This window comes from Engystomops pustulosus, chromosome 1, assembly GCF_040894005.1.
Source record: "Engystomops pustulosus chromosome 1, aEngPut4.maternal, whole genome shotgun sequence".
Classification (NCBI taxonomy): Eukaryota; Metazoa; Chordata; class Amphibia; order Anura; family Leptodactylidae; genus Engystomops; species Engystomops pustulosus.
In genome coordinates this window covers 121,496,317-121,515,584 of record NC_092411.1, presented here as the reverse complement: position 1 = coordinate 121,515,584, position 19,268 = coordinate 121,496,317, and the positions used below count along the sequence as shown (strand labels likewise).

At 38.1% G+C, this 19,268-nt stretch overlaps 2 protein-coding genes across 6 annotated transcripts in view; one reads left to right on the top strand and one right to left on the bottom strand.

Moving 5' to 3' along the window:
• LOC140132776 (programmed cell death 1 ligand 1-like) overlaps nucleotides 1-949 on the bottom strand; it is a 32,335-nt gene extending 31,386 nt beyond the window's left edge. Inside the window, exon 1 of one of the 4 annotated variants that reach the window (XM_072151987.1) lies at nucleotides 895-949. Coding sequence is in view for 2 of the 4 variants with exons in the window: in XM_072151997.1 (XP_072008098.1) it covers nucleotides 895-900 (6 nt within the window). In the remaining 2 variants the exon portion in view is untranslated. The remainder of the gene's footprint in view (nucleotides 1-894) is intronic. The other 3 variants (XM_072151997.1, XM_072151955.1, XM_072151965.1) reach the window with 3 other exon arrangements.
• Nucleotides 950-1,102: 153 nt separating this feature from the next.
• The window catches only part of PLGRKT (plasminogen receptor with a C-terminal lysine), a 55,826-nt gene continuing 37,660 nt past the window's right edge, over nucleotides 1,103-19,268 (top strand). The window contains exons 1-2 of one of the 2 annotated variants that reach the window (XM_072151934.1): nucleotides 1,103-1,322; nucleotides 6,605-6,687. In XM_072151934.1, the coding sequence (XP_072008035.1) occupies nucleotides 6,607-6,687 (81 nt within the window). In that variant the 5' untranslated portion in view covers nucleotides 1,103-1,322; nucleotides 6,605-6,606. Of the gene's footprint in view, nucleotides 1,323-3,262; nucleotides 3,284-6,604; nucleotides 6,688-19,268 lie in introns of those variants that run through there. The other variant, XM_072151942.1, reaches the window with a different exon arrangement.

Sequence of the window (19,268 nt, the reverse complement as noted above, 5' to 3'; positions counted from 1 at the left end):
CTATTCTGTAAATTTTATACCTGTGAGAGATATAATATTTCATTCCAGTTGCCATCTTGTTTTAGCCGGGAGTCATGTTGTCCACTGTCCAGCCAGTAAATGTAAATAACAGCGTAAATAACAATAATTAGAGAATGTGTTATTTTGTTATCCTGAGTATATTTAAGAATCTTGTCTCTGTGGGAATTCCCCCTTAAAGGGGTATTCCCAATACAAAAATGCATGTCATTCTTTTTATGATAAATAGTTATATAATTTTCCAATATACTTTCTGTATCAATTTCTTACAGTTTTATAGATCTCTGCTTGCTGCCATTCTATAGAAAACATCTGTGTTTACTACTAGTGAACAGAAATCTGACCATGATCACATAATAATATTTCTGCTGCCATCTTGTTTTAGTTGGGAGTCATGTTGTCCACTGTCCAGCCATGTCATGATTCAAACATCATTTTGTGTAATCTGTTTGCTTGTCTGCCTGTTTCTCCTTGTTGTCTCTTGTTGTCCTTCAGCCTGTTTTCTTTTCCTTACCTTATTATGGTTACCAAGTAGCTTTTGGAGCGTACATTTTGTAGCTGGGATAATATAAACATTCTGTTGTCTAAATTGCTGGTTTTGGTACATTCAAGCTAACCTATAGCATTTCATTATTTTTTTTACCTTTTCACGCCCTCCGCAAGGTTTTTGAAATAAAGAGCAGACCAAAGATCCAAAAAAACACCTTACAATTGTAGAAGGGCTGTTTGAGCCCTAGATAAAGATCTTTAACAATACCACATGAATTTGACTACAGAAATATTTCCTGTATCTACTTCTAAAATCGTTTCCCCAGGAGGAATTGCCACAGTTTATCATATTGTTTTGATTTGCATATATATACTGATAGTAAATACCTTCATTGCTAACCCACAAGGAAATTACGTGCTCTCCTAGCAGTTCCCAGTCATGTGATTTCTACTCACGTTATGTCATGTGATTTTCAGTAAAAAAATAAATAAATAACAGCTGCAGCGAAGTTCCCATGTTGTCATTTCAGAAAGCCACCACTAGATGTCACTCCAACTTTTTCAGCATAAGCGGAGGGAAAGCTCTGGTGCTCCGCCCACCCGCTGCAGAGACGCCCTTCCTGTGGACGCTGCCTGCAACACCTTCAGTTAACTCTTCCGCCGCTGGAGTACAGCACCTAGCTGTGCCTTATGCCAGATTCCAGTTTAAGGCAGAAAGAGTTAACGATCCCTGTCATTGACAAAGCACAGCACTGACCTTTCCCTTCCGCCCTGAGAGTGACTTGTAGGGGCTCAGGAATTTCCTGATCGAGACGGTAAAGTCACCATTGATATAAGATTATAATTTTCAATCTTGCCCATAGGCCTATAATAGAGATTGTGACAGTGATTTAGGACTAATCCCCACTAATGAAGACTGCATATAGCAGCACACAGTGTTATGAGGACTAAAGCGGATCTGACATGTATTATACTACAATATCCGCAGCAGAAATCTAGGATTTTACACACATTTCTCTTATGTATATGATGTGAAGTGAATCCATATTGGTGTGGCTAATCCATATAGGACTAATCCTCAGGCTTCACGGATCACACAGAAATTAGTAATGTGTTTCTGAGGCACACAAAAGTTTCTCTCATCCAGTTTGAATGAGACAGTACTCGGATTGAACAATAGTGTATGGGCCGACCCACATGTTCAATTTACTAAACAGATCATCACCGGTTTTGTCGGATTTACGTGTATGATTTACCCCATAGAGGTCAAAATGACTTCACTCAGATGCCACTTTTCACGCAATGAAATACTGGAGATACTGTAGAAATAGAAGAAGTAGTAGTTCTGGGCTTTAAAACGTGGATGTGAAAATTTGACACAATTCACATGACACTAGCTACAAAAGCAGAAAATTGCCATGTATGCAGTGGAGCATGTTATGCAATCTTTGCAAGTGAAGAAGGCATTTTTCTGTTATCTTCCATCACTAAACCAATGATAATGGATGTCTTACATATACAGTGTATAAAGATCATTTTTAATCCCTTACTTTACAATTTTACTCAGTTTTAGCTCCTATCACTCCCTAGGCTGGTCCTCTAGTCTCTCTAAGCAGACGCTTCATGATTCCTCTATGCTATAAGATGCTGTGTGCAGACAATGTGCTTAGATTATTAGGGTACTGGTTTATATACACTTTCATTTAGCTTTTGAACATTCACTAGGATCTGACACATAGAAAAATCAGAGATGAGAGTTGATGAGATCCATTAGATGCATATACCACGCAATGACATTCTTAGCTCTTCTATCACAGACAAAACATACACTGTCAGCTCTGCTGGGCCTCCCTCCCTGTTTGTGTGTGTGTGAGCTAGTCTTGGAATGTAAGGGTAGAAGACGATGCAGAGAGGAGAACAATTTGTCCTTCCCCGACCCTAGACTTCTGATTTATGGTCGGATCCGGGTGCAACCAAAATTATATACACCCGGATTGATAGAGAAAGGTTGGAATTATATCTGTGAATTTCTGTGTTTTTGTAAATAACAGTGATTTAGAGAATGTGTTATTTTGTTATCCTGAGTATATTTAAGAATCTTGTCTTTGTGGGAATTCCCCCTTAAAGGGGTATTCCCAATACAAAAATGCATGTCATTCTTTTTATGATAAAGTTATATAATTTTCCAATATACTTTCTGTATCAATTTCTTACAGTTTTATAGATCTCTGCTTGCTGCCATTCTATAGAAAACTTCTGTGTTTACTACTAGTAAGAAAGATGACCATGGTCACACAGGTGCACGGCTCGTTATATCACACAGCTCTGATTACTCTCTCATACTAACCAGCCGTGCACCTGTGTGACCATGGTCAGATTTCTGTCCACTAGTAGTAAACACAGAAGCTTTCCATAGAATAACAGCAAGCAGAGATCTAGAAAACCGTGAGGAATTGATACAGAAGTATATTGGAAAATTGTTTTATGTTTTATCATAAAAACAATAACAATAATTTGCTGAAATGGGAACCTCCTTTAAGTTTATTGATATTTATGAACTCCTCTGTCTCTATTGGCACCACACAGAAGCATTCTTGGATTGCCTATGAAGTCACACAGCAGGGTCCTTTGAAGGACTCCAGGGCTACCTGTACCATATTTCTATTGGTTCCGTTTTCACTACTTCATAAGTAGCGGATTGCATTTACAAGCAATCAAGTGATCAGGCATCAAGAAAATACATGATGTTAAAAAAACAATTACGTCTGGGAAAAAAGTAAGAAATAAAAAGGCTAATACAAAACAATTTAAAAGAAAAGTAAAATAACACATATTAGTTACTTTGCTATTGTCCTCTGTTTAGCCTGTTCCTGCAGCTTATTTCTGTGAAATCGTACTTTGTGTAGACTGATAGACTCTGCTGCCATTTGTTATTTGTCATACTGGATTCGCTACAAATTTACTTCATTAGAGAACATAAAGCATCACGGGAAGTGAGGACAGCTTATAATTAACTCAGTTTTAGGAGAAAGAAGGGAAGAGGTTAGTCTCGGGCCACTCAGGATGATTTCCGACAGGTAGTTTCAGTTAAAAATGCTATAGCTCTGGAAAAAAATCTATCATTCTATATGCATTGGACTGTTTGGAAAAAATCATTATGAAATTGGAGATACACTTTAAGTCTGCCATACGGTGAATATTATGAACTTTATTGCACCATTGGGCTAATGAGGGAGCAGTGCAGGACTTCCATCTGGCAGATAGCACAACAAGAGTCTGCATAAGAAGATGTTGCAGCAACTTGCTTTATTGTAAGCATTGGCAAATCTGTTGGCAAGAGAGTAGGGCTGGTGACTGTGAAGACCGTATGAAGAACCTGATTCCCTCCCAGAAGAATTTCGGACCAAACAATCACAAAAAAGTTGGAAAGTGCCTTTAGCCCACTTACTCCTACAGCATTTTGATTAGGATGAAGGTAACACCTTGTGTAGTTTACCACCTAGACAGAAGCTTTATGAAAGATCTATGACTAAACTCAAAAAAAATTGAGCATCAGTGAATGAGGGACCCAGGTCACATTTCCAGTTCACTAAGTAAGCATATGTGGGGAAAAAAGGAGATAGACGTGAGATTGAGAATCTGACTTGGGACCATCACAAGCTCAAGCAAGCTCAAAGGATGTAAGAGTGTGGTCAAAACCAACAGGATCATGAGTCTACAAGAAGCTCACATTCTGGAGGTTATGTTTATGTTTCTACTCGTATGATGAGAAATTTAAAGGGCTCTCTCAGGGGGAAAGGAGATCTCCAAAAAAGCTCACATGCTAAATTGGGAGAAGGACTTGGGAGTAACTTTTTCCTTAGCTGAATGGGAAGAAAGCCTTTAGGTGGTCCAACAAGGCCTCTAGATATGCCAATCTGACAGAAGTGCAGTCAAAAATCCTCACACGTTGGTACTTCACCCTGTCTTTTCTGGCCAGAATTTTCCAAGGTTCCTTAGATAGATGTTGGAGATTTTGTGGACATAAAGGCTCTCTCCTGCAAACCTTTTGGGCATCCCCAGTATTGCAGCCATTTTGGAGGGACATTTTCGACATTCTTTCCTCAATGCTAGAGAAAGAAATAATTCCAGATCCTGTGCTAGCCAAAACTGAACTGATAGAAATGCTAGATCAACACTGCCAATATGAAAAGGTGTTTGCTCTCTGACAGAGAACATTGCCGGCCTACTCTGCCATGTGGGATCCATGGCTCGCAAATGATAATTCTGATATTTGATTTTTCATATCTTGTTTTCTTGGAAATGTCCAGCTAAGGTAAGACTGTTATAAAAAATAGTATAGTCCACAAGTAACAATGATCCAGTGGATATAATGGGAAATCCTCCATTCTTTTATTGACTCTGAGTAGAAAAACGTGCAATCAAATCAAAAGTTCTGTCTCCGTACAGTATACTACAAGTTCCAGCCTACACGTTTCAAGCATGTTCACACGTTAACATGGCTAACACATATCTGAGAGGTAAATGGCTTAATAGTGTGTGAAGGGAAACACTTCAAAGTTAGGAGGAACAAACAGTCCCTACCTCTGAGGTGCACCGGGTGGAATGCCTTGCCACTGCTCAGGCATGGTGTGTAACAATACTTATAAAAACAAATTGGAAACTAATTCCAACAGATTGCATGCATGGAAAATTAGAAACCAGTTCAGACAGATATTTTCAGGAGATGTACCGTATATACATATAATAGAAATCAGTTCAGACTAATGTTTTCAGAAGCTATATACAAATATATTAACTTTATATTAGTAGGTTTCTACTACGATTTATGCAGTGCCAAATTTGTTTGATGCCATAGACTGAGAAGCCTTGTGTGCTTCCCCCATGCTTCTCATTAAATTGTCTGGAAGCTCCAGAAATAGCTTTTTTGGGGCTAAAGTTTTTGATTCTATTTTGCTTATGTCTCCTGAGTGTTCTAGAATTCTTGTTTTTATTTTACAATTCTATATGATTCTTCATATCTTTTCTTTGAAGTGTCCAGCTAAGGTTAGACTGTTATAAAAAATAGTATGTTTAAGGCCTTCATCTTCAATCCATTGTACCCAAATGTTTATTTAAACTGATTGTGTAACTAAAGAAAATTGTAATATTCGTAGTCTCTGTCGCAAGACAGAGAGAGAGAGACTTGTATTACCATAGAGTTTCTGACACAGCGTCAGAGAGGGGATAGAAAGCGAAGGGAAAGGGGGATCTTAGTTAATGACTGTTCAATCTGAACCCATTGTTTAGTTTGACTATGTTGACACCAGTCGCTGTAGAATGCCCATCCAATCCCCCATATATCAAGTACACCCACCACAAGCTCAGCATTGGGTAAAAAACCAGAGGGAGTATGTTAACCTATACATGAGAGAGGGACACTGATTGGCAGGGTTTGGATTAGGTAAAGAATACTTGGGAGTGTGTTCATTTTATAAATAGCACAGGGACCGAACAAGATATATAATCCCTTGGCCCATTTATGAATGTTCCTTACTGATCCGTGTTACCAAAGGTTGGAAATTTTGCCTTTAGAGTTCCAGGTACTTAGTGGCATCCAGGGCCTAGCAAAATTCAAGACTATCCTTCAGGTAGTCAACCAGGAGTCAGGAAAATGTAAGATTAAGGGACTCTGATATCTGAAAATTGATCTTAATGTTGTAGATGCAATGAAATTTCCAAAACTCTTCCAGTAGGCCAGTGAAGGAAGTGGTCAGCTCTGTGATAAAAAAAATAACAAAAGATCAACAGCATCCCATCCAAAGATCCTGGATTTTCAGGTTGGCCCAAATGATATGCTTACAAGGGTTCCCGCATCAGAATAAATTTCAGTGGGCCAAGTAGGACTATATGAGATTTTACACCCAACATGATAAATAGGATATTAGTTTCTGGGCACAGAAACCAGCAGCATTGATCACTAAGTAACTTTAGAGACAAAATAGTACATTTTTCAGAGGCTGACTTTAACATTGATATGGGAATAGTTGAAGTTAGAAAACTTTGCACAGTATTTGAGAAAGAAAATTCAACTTTCTGTTATGTTTTACCTTTCTAGAAATGGGGTCCTTATTCTCTAGAACTATGGATGAAAACATGAAGAAACAACAGGAATTCATGCTAATAAACTCTCAGCTCCAGGTAAATAGTTCTGATAAATGCAGTGGACTTTTACAGAAATATCAGATTGTTAACCTTTTTATATGAAAAGGAGTCTTCCACCTCCAGCAAGCATAGTTGGTAGCATGCTGTAGAGAAATGCACTGTAATTCCCAACCTATCTTTTATTATTTCTGTCCATGATGCTGTTTCTGAAAAATTCTTGTTGTAATCCTTATGCCAATGAGGCAATTTGTGCATCAGTGAGATGATGGTGTACTCCCTTTAATATCAGATCGGCGGAATGCAAATATAACATTCATTTGCATTTAATAATATAGAGAAACTGCATTACTTTGACTAAAAACCTACCTTGCATCTGAAATAGGTTTGCAGGGGGGTTAATTTCCCAATTGTACACCAAAACTATACTTGCCCAAAGAGTGATGTGTACATCTTGTTCCAGGGATGGCCCCAGATTTCAGTAGGTCCCCGGGCAACAAAGCCTTAGCTTGAATTAAAAATTCAAAAAGTAACTGAAGTATACCCTAGTTTATCATTCCCAAACAGCCATGTCATGGTAATTTTATCTACAGCCCCCTCATAGTTTAATTATATACATTACCCCATGCATTCATTACATACCCCTCCCCTCACCAGGTGCTGCCAGGCTGCTGTGGACTGAGATTCGGCTGCGTGTGCCCCTCCAGCAGTTCTGCACCCAGGCACTTGCCCAGGTATGCCTGGTGCTGGTCCTATGTAAAAATCTCATATAAATGCTACATAAACAACCCCATTTGGATGTCGGATGCCACGTGTTAACATATTCTTCAACAGTAGTTACAGTTACTACTGTACTACTACACAGTAGTGTTTTCAATATTACCTGCAAATCAGAAATAATATTCTAAATTTCTTTAAAATTTCATGATCTGTAGACTCCCCATGATCAGATAATTGCCCACTAATCTGTGGACATTGGTGTCTGAGGAAGGTATAATTTGAACCCTGGAATGCATCAAAATCTAGTGGAGTTTTCCTAATAGTTTTGGCTTATCAAAAACATTCTATATATTCTGTTTGTAATAGATTACAATTAGGCACTGTGTAAGATTTCTAATGTATCTAAACTCTGTTGACATTGAATTTTTTTTTTCTTAAGCCTTAAATTTTCTTGTTAGTTTATGATTTCCATATCATTCATTAGAGACTAAATCTCGTTGCCATTATTGGGCCCTTCATAGGATCATTTTCTCCTTCCCCCAGCCTATTTCCTCTGTCCTCATAAAGTACCATACCCTTGCCACTAATCGATTACTAAAGCATCCAGCTGTTCATTATGATAGTATGAACTATTTAATGAGCTAGCCTTGCTGCTGGCCATTAATAACAACTTACCTCTTCAAAAATCCATAGATTCTCTGTGTGCTGTAAGCTAATTTTATTCCACTCTAGATCATTATCCATTTTACAGAAAATATAAAACATATGGTGCAGTTCTATTCAAAATCTAGGTGTATAATCACCCAAGTATTTTATAAACTTTAGTTGGTGTTTCCTAAAATCTTGACTTCCATTCCCCCAGAGGAAACCATCTCTCCACCAGTGGTCTTCCCTAACAATAGTACTAAAAGTCATTGAACACAGGCAAATAAAAAAATACCTGTTTAACATTAGCAAGGAATGGAAAGGTCAATTGTTGATGTAACAATGACGAACAGAATAGAGCCCGAAACCAGAGGTGACATTCTTAAGTTATTAGCGCTCAAAAGCTGAGTCTCCACACAAAGCTCTGCAAGTTCACAGATTCCCATCCGTAGGAGAATTGTTCACTTTCTGTGTGAACTTTCTGTGAAGCACAAAATAATTGCTTGTACACGTGTGTCACAGAGATCGTTATCTGGGTCCTGCTAATTTGATCTTATCTGCTAGTAATTGTTCACATTTTGTCTTCATTATCCCTCAACCACAGATGTCCAGCCTACGTAGTCACTCAAAACAGTCATCATTAGTTAGATAAGTGAGTGGAAATACCGACCATGAGAATAAAATGGTTTCTGTCAAAGAACATTTTCTAGTATCTGCGGTAGTGGATTTATTTTAGACTTATAATGGAAATTAAACATATTAAAGCCCTGTGGACAGTTTATTATAGAAACACATTATCCTTTATGTACTAGAACTACATTTCCTTTATTATACTGCCTGCCTCCCATTTAAAACCACATTTCTAACCAACTTTCTAAAGACTATTAACCCATTCCTGGTGAATTTATATTTTTATGCATAAAGCTATACTTGTGTTCGTGTTATATTATGCTACTGCTCCTATCTTGTTATGCATCTAATAGTGATCTGAATCATAAAATATCAAACACGGTGTGCCTGGGCCCATTGCATAGATGTGACAGACTACAAATTATCCCAGCCTTCTGTTTTCTAATGTCACACAACTTTCTCTAGTCTCTCTTTCCTGGTGTTTTTATAGCAGAAAATAGGGAATCCCACCACTCTGTAAAACAACAACTTTTTTTTATTAATGCAGTTTTAAAAATACATATCCATTCAGTTCTTAAGTCAGCTTACACATTTCAGGTATACAAATGACTTTCAATGCGATCATATATGGCGGCTGTATGCTATTTGAATGAATGGAAACTAGCAAATGACCATCAAAGAAACGTGTGAGAAAGGGGCCTTAATAATCGCTATGACTAAGATTGTTTGTATGACTAAATGTTCTTTTTAAACCTATATTAATAAAGAAGTTGTTTCAAAGTGTGCCGGAATTCTCTATTTTCTGCAAATGCAAAGCTGCTGGTGGCGTTAAAAAGCTGGGCCCTAATACCATCCTCATGGAGTGGGTTTCTAACTGTTTGTGCAGACACATGCACATTTGTGGCCTGCCGGAGGTCATTTTACAGAGCTCTGGCATTGCTCCTGCTTGCACAAAGGCAGAGGTAGCAGTCCTGATGATTAGTTGTTGTCCTCCTACGGCCCCTCCACTTCTTCTGGTGTACTGGCCTGTCTCCTAGTAGTGCCTTTAACCACCGGACCAAACAAACAAAGCAAACCTTCCTGCCACTGCTTGTATTGCTGTGTCATCCTGGATGAGCTGCACTAACAGAGCCACTTGTATGAATGTACAGTCTGCTACCAGGAGTGTGAAAACACCACCAGCATTCAAAATTGTCTGAAACATCAACAAGAAAGCATTGGTACTGAGAAGTGGTCTGTGGTCCCCACTTGCAGAACCAATCCTTTATTGAGTGTGTCTTGCTAATTTCCTGTGAAATTGATCAGTGTTGCTTACTAGACAGTGGACACTTTGATTTTTGAGCAGTGCATAAATAAACAATAAAAATCTTGTACATGTTAGGTATCGACGCGTCCCAAAATGTCTGATCTACTAAAATATAATAAACGTTATTCCCAGCGTTTAACCCCCTAATGGAAAATAGCACCCAAAGTCGAATTTAATTTTTGTAAATGTATTAAAACATTATAAAATCTATATAAATTTGTTATCCCCGTGACCATACGGACCCAAAGAATAAAGCGGACATGTCATTTGCGGCGCACAGAACAAAAATGGTGCAGTTTTTTCACCAATTTCACTACATTTTAAATTGTTTCCCTGCTTCCCACTATACGGCATGGAATATTAAATGTCATCACTATGAAGTGCTATCTGTTACACAGAAAACAAGCCCTTTCCCACAGCTCTTTACATGGAAGGAAAAATAAAAAAGTTACAGATTTTTTGAGGGTGAAAAATTAAACTTCAAAAACAACAATTTGTATTTCCTATTGGCATTATTTAATATATAATGCAATATACTGCATTGTTTTCACAATGGTATTAACAAATAAATGACATTTGCACCTTTTTAGTGTTAGTTTTAGTTTTTAAGTTCGTTTAGCAGGTTATTGCTGGTTTAATACAGTTAGGGATAATTAAAATATTTAGAAAAATACTGTGTATGGATCTCTAAAAGATACGTTTTGTGGGACAAGCTATAGTTATTATTGAAATCATTTTGGGAAATGTGAAATTCTTTTAACACATTTTTTATTAAAAAAAAAAATAAAGCTGCAGTACATTTTTTTTCTGCTGAGGTCAATGTATGGGATGCTCACTTTTGTATTGGAATAGTATGGTCATTTTGAGACACAGGAATACCTGCCCGAAGCGGTCTTTAATAGTTATTTCTGAAAAGCAATTACAAGTCCCCAGGTTTCCTGAAAAGAGGATCAGCTCCCATTATCTCCACATGGAAGATCCTTACACTTACTTTCAGTATCATTGAAAGCAAAAATGCGCTATAGTGGTCTAAGTAGATTACCCCATTTGTAGGATCAATGATTTGTTTTTAAGCAGTGACCATCTTTATACTACCAGTAGCCAGCATACATGCACTGCTGCCTTCATGAAGGGGTTAATTGTTAACACCTTACATTAACAAAGATCACCTGTAAAGTGGGACCATTGACAAGAAAAAGAACATTGGTATATCAGGGAATTAGAATGCTTGACCATGACAGCTAGTCATAGCAATTAATCTGGAAACTTTCTGTAATTTCGCAGTCTGTAAAATACTGAATTTGCAACTTTTAGAAGCTGGAGAATGTCAATATTGTAATTTTACAGTATTCAGCACACTCTGCTTATGTGTCTATATTATGATTCTGAACAGTAGAACTATGACCACAACATTCCCAGGGAGTAAACAGTAAAGAACCGATCCCGTGACTAAAGCAGTGATTATGGTTTTAAAAGTATAACACCTACAGTATATCACAACTAGTCAAATCTAAATATTTCTTAGGCCACACAGGCCTATTCATCTTGTGAAGTACAGAATATATGTCTGTTATGTTTCCTAAATGGAGCACTGCCTCAGGACCTGGACTGACAACATCATAGTCAACTATGATGTTGTATGTCACTGCCTCCCGCAGGACTACTGAACGCACAATTACAGTACAGGACGGTAACCCTGCAGGTAGACAGTGACTTACTGCATCATAGATGATGACGATGATGCTGTGAGTGTGTGTCCGGGGGTAGTGTTCAGTGTGGGAAATATGATAGACATATGGTCCATATTTCATGGACTGAATGCTCCATGTGAAGGCATGCCTTAGAAAATAGCAGAAAAGTGGAAAGTCATATAATAGAAAGTAGGATAAAATAAACTTAAAGAAAACATACTTTTAAGGAAATGTGCATATGTCCTGCAAATGCTTTCAGTACATATGATCATAGTATCATAGTTTATACCGTTAAAAAAAAGGCACATGTCCATCAAATTTAACCAAGAAAGGGAAGGGATTGGATGTGGAAGGGATTTAGAGGAAATAATTCTATATAACATAATGATCATATCCTTAGGCCTCAAATACACTCTCATATCTGTCCTTTTGGCATGTTTATGTTTTATGTATACTATAGGTTTAATTTTCTTTATGTATACTTGAACATACTTCCAACAAAAGACAGTTTATACTTTTGTTAATGGGCCTCTGTTTTCCCCACATGGCACACTGAAAGTCTGGTGATCTGATACTTTTTATTTGTACTTTATTCATGATCACAACATTTCGGATTCAGTTAACTTAAATTAAAAAAACTTACTGCCTATTGTTATACATACTGTCCGCTAATTTATCCAAAATGATAACCCTAGGGACGAAGCATAAGAAGGAGAAAATGCTTGTAGTGATTGATTGAGACGGACGAGGTTACATTGTGGGCTTTTGTAATCATTACTTGTTACAGGAGAGATCTAGTAAATTGGTTGTGTCCTGTATTGATTTTTGTAAAGCTGTGAACTCTGTATTTGCAGGATGCTTAGGTTATGCTAGTAGCAAATAAACAGAAATTGCTTTATGATTTAGTCCAGTTATAATCCTCATGGGACAACACCAAGTTTGAATTGAAACTCTGTATCTTGAGCATTACATTGCAAGGCACTGACTAATTCCTCATTGTTGAAACTCTACCTTGCCTCTGCCTATGTAGTGTTGGCCACTTTCATAGCAAGCATTTAATTGACTTATCAAAGCATAATTCTACCTGTCTCACATCTATAAAAACTACACTAGATAGAAGCAAACAACCAAGATATTATGAATATGAAAATATTCCTTAACATATTGTCAATACAGTATTGTATTACAGAATGTAACAAGCCTTTTAAATATACAGCTGCATAAAACATTTTTCATATGTACAATCTGATAACAATGGATGAAAGTAAATAGTATACATATGCGATATAAAAGGTAAAAGAGGCACTTGACATCAAGTCATAGTGTAGTCTCTGCATTTAAAGAGAAAACTATGGAATGCAAGTTGCATTGTGAGTGGCTGCTAGGGTCATGAAAAAAAAGTTATATAAAGTTTAATTCAGTATTTTCTCTGATACCCTAACACCATTTAGGGGTTTGAAAGAATAACTGACACTGTCCGAGAGGTTGGAAGTTGACATGCAGTAGAAGGTCTAATAATGGTCTCCATGGCTGCCATTTCTGTACTTGTGTTAGTCTCTGGCAGAACCATGGCCTAATATAATGTATGTCCAGATGTGAACGGCCCACAGTGGAATCCATTGTTGGGTCTCTGAGGTAGCTTGATCTCTGAGCCATGCATTACCCTCACTGTACAGCATCTCAGCCATCCTACATTGTGGTCCCCAAGAACAGATTTTACTGGGGGGCATTCTAATCTGACACTGTGGGGGAGTTAAGTAGTAAAAAAAAAAGTAGTAAACAATATGTATCCTAAAATACAAGTCAAAAATTCAGCACGTCCTATAAAAGGCAAGCTACATTTAGGCAAGCTAAATTTTTAGAAACAAGAGAAAAATACAGCAAAGAAGGTTCAAGTCCCAAGGTCAACATCTACAAAGAGTTTGTATGTTCTCTCTGTGTTTGCGTGGGTTTACCCCGGGTCCTCCGGTTTCCACCCACACTTCAAAACATACTGTTAGGTTGATTAGATTGTGAGCCCCATGGGGACAGGGCCCGATTTGGCAAGCTCTGTGCAGCAATGCGTAATAGTGCAATGCGGTGTAATCTGTGTGTGCTATATAAATAAAGGAATTATTATTATTATTATTATTAATGTGTGTTTGTTTTTTTGTTTGCTTTACTATGTGACTTTGTACAACCAGTGTTATCGTACTCATGTTTCATAGACTCTAAACACCAGGGATGGTTAAATTTAAACTGTCAAGTCAAGAAAAAACAAGGTTCAGTTAGTTCACTAGTGGTAACTTGCATAAGGGGGTCATCGCTGACTAATTTATTAGCCCTATCATTTTTAGAGCTAGTGACCTTTTCTCCTTTGCCTTTTTCTGTCACATTGCATTGAGTCAGATTCTGTACATTTTGATTTTCTGCACTGAAGTCCTTGAATATCTTTCCATTCAGCACATTTCTTTTATTTTAGGCATCTTTATCAGCTTGCATACCTATTTTGGAAAGTACACACAGTGGCACTTGTAGTATACAGTATGTTTAAGGGAACTCTCCATTATTATCATATCTAGATAGGCTGTAACCATAGAACTTACTTTTCACCTGCGCACAGGACTAAATCCAGCTTATTCTTTGGAAAATTGTAGCAGATAACCACCACTGTATTTTTTTGTATTCTTCCCCATAATTTCCATACCCTAACTTACTATTTTGATATGTAGGGCTATGCCAACTCATGCCACCCATAGCTTTTTTTTGTCTATCTGCCCCTTTCATGGCACAAATTCATTTAAGAAATATGCAAATTAGGCTGAGGTGCTTTGGCACAGCACCTCTGGCCTCCTCCACATTTTGCTAGGCCTACGTGTGATGTAGCCGAAAAGAAAGGATGATAAACAATGCTGGTTGGGGGTCTACTACTGCCCATAAAAGTACTTCATCTTAATTTGCATATTTCTAAGGTGGCAAGTGTGGGCATAGCAATTAGTTCAGGTAGGTAAATTGTGGTGACAAATGGGAATACTTATTATGGACAAGTCTACCTAATGATCTGTGTTAATATGCTCAGTCACTCTCTCTACAGCCACTTCCCGGCAGCAGATAGAAATGCCTTTTATCAGGCAGAGAACTTTGCCTCTGCAGTGGCATGATAGTATATCTGAGTGATTCCCGTATCAAAAGACTGTTGTCAACTGCCTTAAAGGAAAAAAGATTGCCAAGAGCCTACCGTAGCTGCATGGATTCATAGAAACTCCAAGGTAGACACATAGAAACCAAAATCTTTTTCTTAAAATTCCAGAAAATACTATTTTGCAAAACTTTTGGAACAAAACTGATTCATAGGAAAACCAATTTAACCTCTATATTCTGAAAAGTTTAATTTTATGTGATTTACAATTGACTTACTGTGAAATGATAAAAGAATACATGCAAGCCCAACTTTTTAATAACTTCTGCTGTGCATTTAATGGCATTTGTAGTGGAATAGATTTACTTTTTATAGTATTACTCTGTGTAATTGGCAGATCGCCATTAGACACCATGAATTCTAATGTACTGAGCTTTACTGATGACAAACCATAATGTGTTTGTGTGGGGGGGGGGGGGGAGTTAGGGGCATCTATGCAGTTATGAAGGCAATCTATCATTTGAATTTAACATGATAATCTTTTAGATCTGCACACCGAGATTCTGGCATTGCTTTTATATAGCTGATTAATGTGCTGACATTTAAACATATGCAAATGAGGCGCTTTGGTGAGGGGCATCACCAGAGCCCTTCAAGTCTCCAGCTTCATCTAATGCATGCCCCCCGTATCACTTCTTATGTTTCTTTTTTTTTTTGCAATTTGAATGTGTGAGGACTATTTTTACTCTGGTAGCTATCATAAGACTCAAATTTATTAACAGTTTCACTTTGATTCAACATCTGGCGTCTTTTGGCTTAAAAAACATGTTATCATTATTTATTTGTTTCTTTATTTTTTCACCACTATAAAATAAACACACAATAAAAGTAATTTTTAAATCTTTCCTGTTTTACTGCAATCACTGGGCGGGATAAATAACTCCTTAAATTTAAAGTGCACGTTACTTAAAAAAAATTATACGTACCCGTTTTTTGGATGGGGAGAAAGTAAATTTCTGTTGTAAGTTTGTTTGTTTTTTATTTACTTTTGACTTTTAATTACTCCAGTTCAGGGGAGTAAATTGTAAACTTGTCAGATCCTGCCCTCTTCATGGCAACCTTTTATAAAAGTGGTGCGAGCAGTGTAAAACAGTAAAGAGTTGCACATTCCTGGACACAATACAGGTGTATGTAAAAATTTTACGACTTCATAAATTTCCCCATGTGTTAAATCATTATAATATTGCTACTTTGTGGCTAGTCAGTGAAATTTCTTCTTAATAGATTCAGCGTTAGATTCCCTGCATATGTTTTACTATTACTTGTAAAGCTGACTATTGGTTTTAAAATGTTATTTTTTATGTATATGCAAATTGGCTGCAGAGGCTACTCTGCCATGGAGTAGCATCTGTGAGCTCCCGTGGCTAACTAGGGAACCTCTGCAGAGCCCTACCCTGCACGTCCATGCTGTTTGTGGACATTGTACACATGCGCAGAAGCTCCTAGTCCTCTGCCACTTCAATGTGCCACAATGCATTTGCAGCCACTGCAATTGTGGCATGGATGCACAGGGGGGCGGCTCTGCAGAGGCTACTCAGAGCCCCAGAGCTCCCAGAGGCTAGCGTGATCCCCAGAGCTCACTTAGGGAATATACATAGAATAAAGTTAAAAAAACCTATAGGCAGCTTTACAGGAAATAGTAAAGCATGTGCATGGATGAGGGAATCTAACCTCTCTATCTACTTAAAAAAAAGTATATTCCAGACAGTAGATTTCCTTTAAAGGAATTGGGCAATGATGTAAGTTGTCATTTAACCTAATCCTGCGCAAGACTGAACTTTCATTAAAAACATCCATAAGAAAACAAAACAAAGCACAGGGTCTAAAGTAATAATGAGAATTTGTTCCTATTAGAGAAAACATGAAACATTTGCTTCCTGACAGTATTGATTAGGGCACAAAGGTCCCCTGTGTCGGTCTCCGGCTTTTGACAGGTAGAACAAGCGGCTGTGTTTCATTGCTCATCTCTCACACATTTGTATCATTTATACTGACACACTAAATAAAAGCTCAAATTAGGTCCTCTGAGGTAAGATTTCCGGGCATTAGTTGCTGCCACGCTTCATTATGACGACATTGTATGATCCCGTCAGTCTGGATGTATCAATTACTGAGAGTTGCGTGTTGTATTCCTCCTAATTGGTCCACAGTGCTTGACAAAGTTTAAATGAGTGCTTTCTCATCCTGCTGTATATTGGAATCTGCTGAGAGGGGTGATGACAGCCTTAAGAAAAAGTAGGAACAGTAAATGCCATGAAAAGCGCTACAGAATTTGATGGCGCTATATAAATAAAGATTATTATTGTTATGAAAGGAATCAGGGGTGTTGGTAGGGTGGTAAAAGATCGGCACGGGCCTAAATGGATATATATCGCACTTTCAGTAGTGGCCCACTCCTATACATAACCCCTCACTTGTGGTTGTGCCAATAACAAATTTATATGCAGCTACAGACTACACAGGAGAAATCCCTATTTCCAGTGGCTGCTGGTGACTCTATCTTCTCCATTAGGTCCAGCATCACCATGTCCTCCCCTCCAACTACATGTCATCCCTGTAGAGTTTACCACACAGACATCTTATGTTCTTTATTGTCCCTACATCTCGATCACCTGACGGTGTAATCCTGTTGCTATCCCTTACACTCTCCCCAAAATACTGTAAGGCTGTGTTCACATGTGGTGTTTGGCTTGCATTCAAAGAATGCAAACGAGCGGGTAGTTAACGATCGAACGCATTTCTATAGAAACCTATATGCGATTGGGTCGACAGGGGTTTGCCTTGTATTACTAAACATGTAAGAAAGCCTTATAGAGCAACACAGCTAGTGTCCTCCTAAACATTAACACTACTTACACTGAAATAATGCTTAGTAGATTAACATGTTGTAAAATCCATAAAACCCAAACATAATATATATATATATATATATATACTTACATATACATTCTGCTTTACACACAATACATAGTACACACAGTACAAATCCGAACAATCAATGCCCCCATTAATGTCCTACACATCCCACACGAAGAACGCAGACCCACAGTAATGTGCCCCACACAGCCCCCCAGTGATGCCTCCCCCTCACCCTGCATAATTAAAAAAATTAATACTCACCTCAGTCTTCCCGTCTTCTTCTTTCTGTGTACAGCTGGACAGGGCACAGTGATGTCATCACTTCACGTCTCCTGCTCCCGGCACTGTAGTCAGTTGCCTGAAGCCGGAGTCGCTGTGTGATGGCGTGAGTGTCTCCTGCTCTCTGCAGTGGAGAACAGGGCTGATGGCTCCATTCTCCTCTACAAAACTTATCACTATCTACATCCTGAGGACGCAAATAGTGTTGAGAGTGGGAAGTGATGCCCGGGATGAGTGTCCTACTGAACTGGAGACATCCAGGGCTCCGTTTAAAAGATCCAGGGAGCTGGCCCTAGATCAGTGATGGCTAACCTATGGCACTGGTGCCAGAGGTGGCACTCGGAGCCCTTTCTGTGGGCACTCAGGCCATCACCAGAGATGAATCCAGGTATCTTCCTGCAGTCCCAGACAGCCCAGGACTTGCTGTGCACAGAGCTATTTTAAAGTGACAGCTCTACCTGGGACTATTTTCTGCTTTATTGGTGTCCTCAGGTGCTGGTATCAATGAAAGCTGTGACAGAGAAGGGAGTATAAATCACAAATTACATTTCTGTGTTGGCACTTTGCGATAAATAAGCGGGTCTTTGTTGTAGTTTGGGCACTCGGCCTCTAAAAGGTTTGCCATCACTGCCCTAGATCTTTTGAACTAGCGACGCCCCTGAAGGGTATATAGCTAGTTTTGTGTCACCATACTTTGAAGTCCTTAATGGGAATCCATCATCAGCAACTGGCCAATAAACCACTACCAGTATATTGTCAAACAGTGCAACACCTTCTAGTTTTTGTTTCTTTCTGGTCCAGTGTGGTGTCATCATCCAAAAAATCAAATTTGAAGTGAGATATAAATTGGTTGTATGAAGTCAAGGAGGCAGAGATTCTAACACTGACGTCAAGCATTTCTATTTTTCAAAATTTAGTTTTTTTACACTGATTACATTCATGCTGTAATGCATCACAAAGAAAATTTACATATTCAGAACTTATCTTGGAGCTAGAATGTGATGTAAATGTGACAAATAGAATCAATTCCTTTTTTATGGGGTATATGGCTTTTTCTTTCAATGCCTATAGACTTCAGTTTATCCAAAATTAGTTTGGGCGTATAGTCCATTTAGGGCTCGACTATGGGTTTAACCATTTATTTCTATAAAAATTCATAAATAAAATATCACTGATAATGATCAAATCAATGCGGAGACACATTTCAAACCCAAACCAGGTACGTCCTAAGTGATTTCTATAGTGTGTTTTGAAAGGTCCATTTTAAAATGCTTTTTTGGTGCGAGATGAGAAAAATGGCGCATGTATTGTG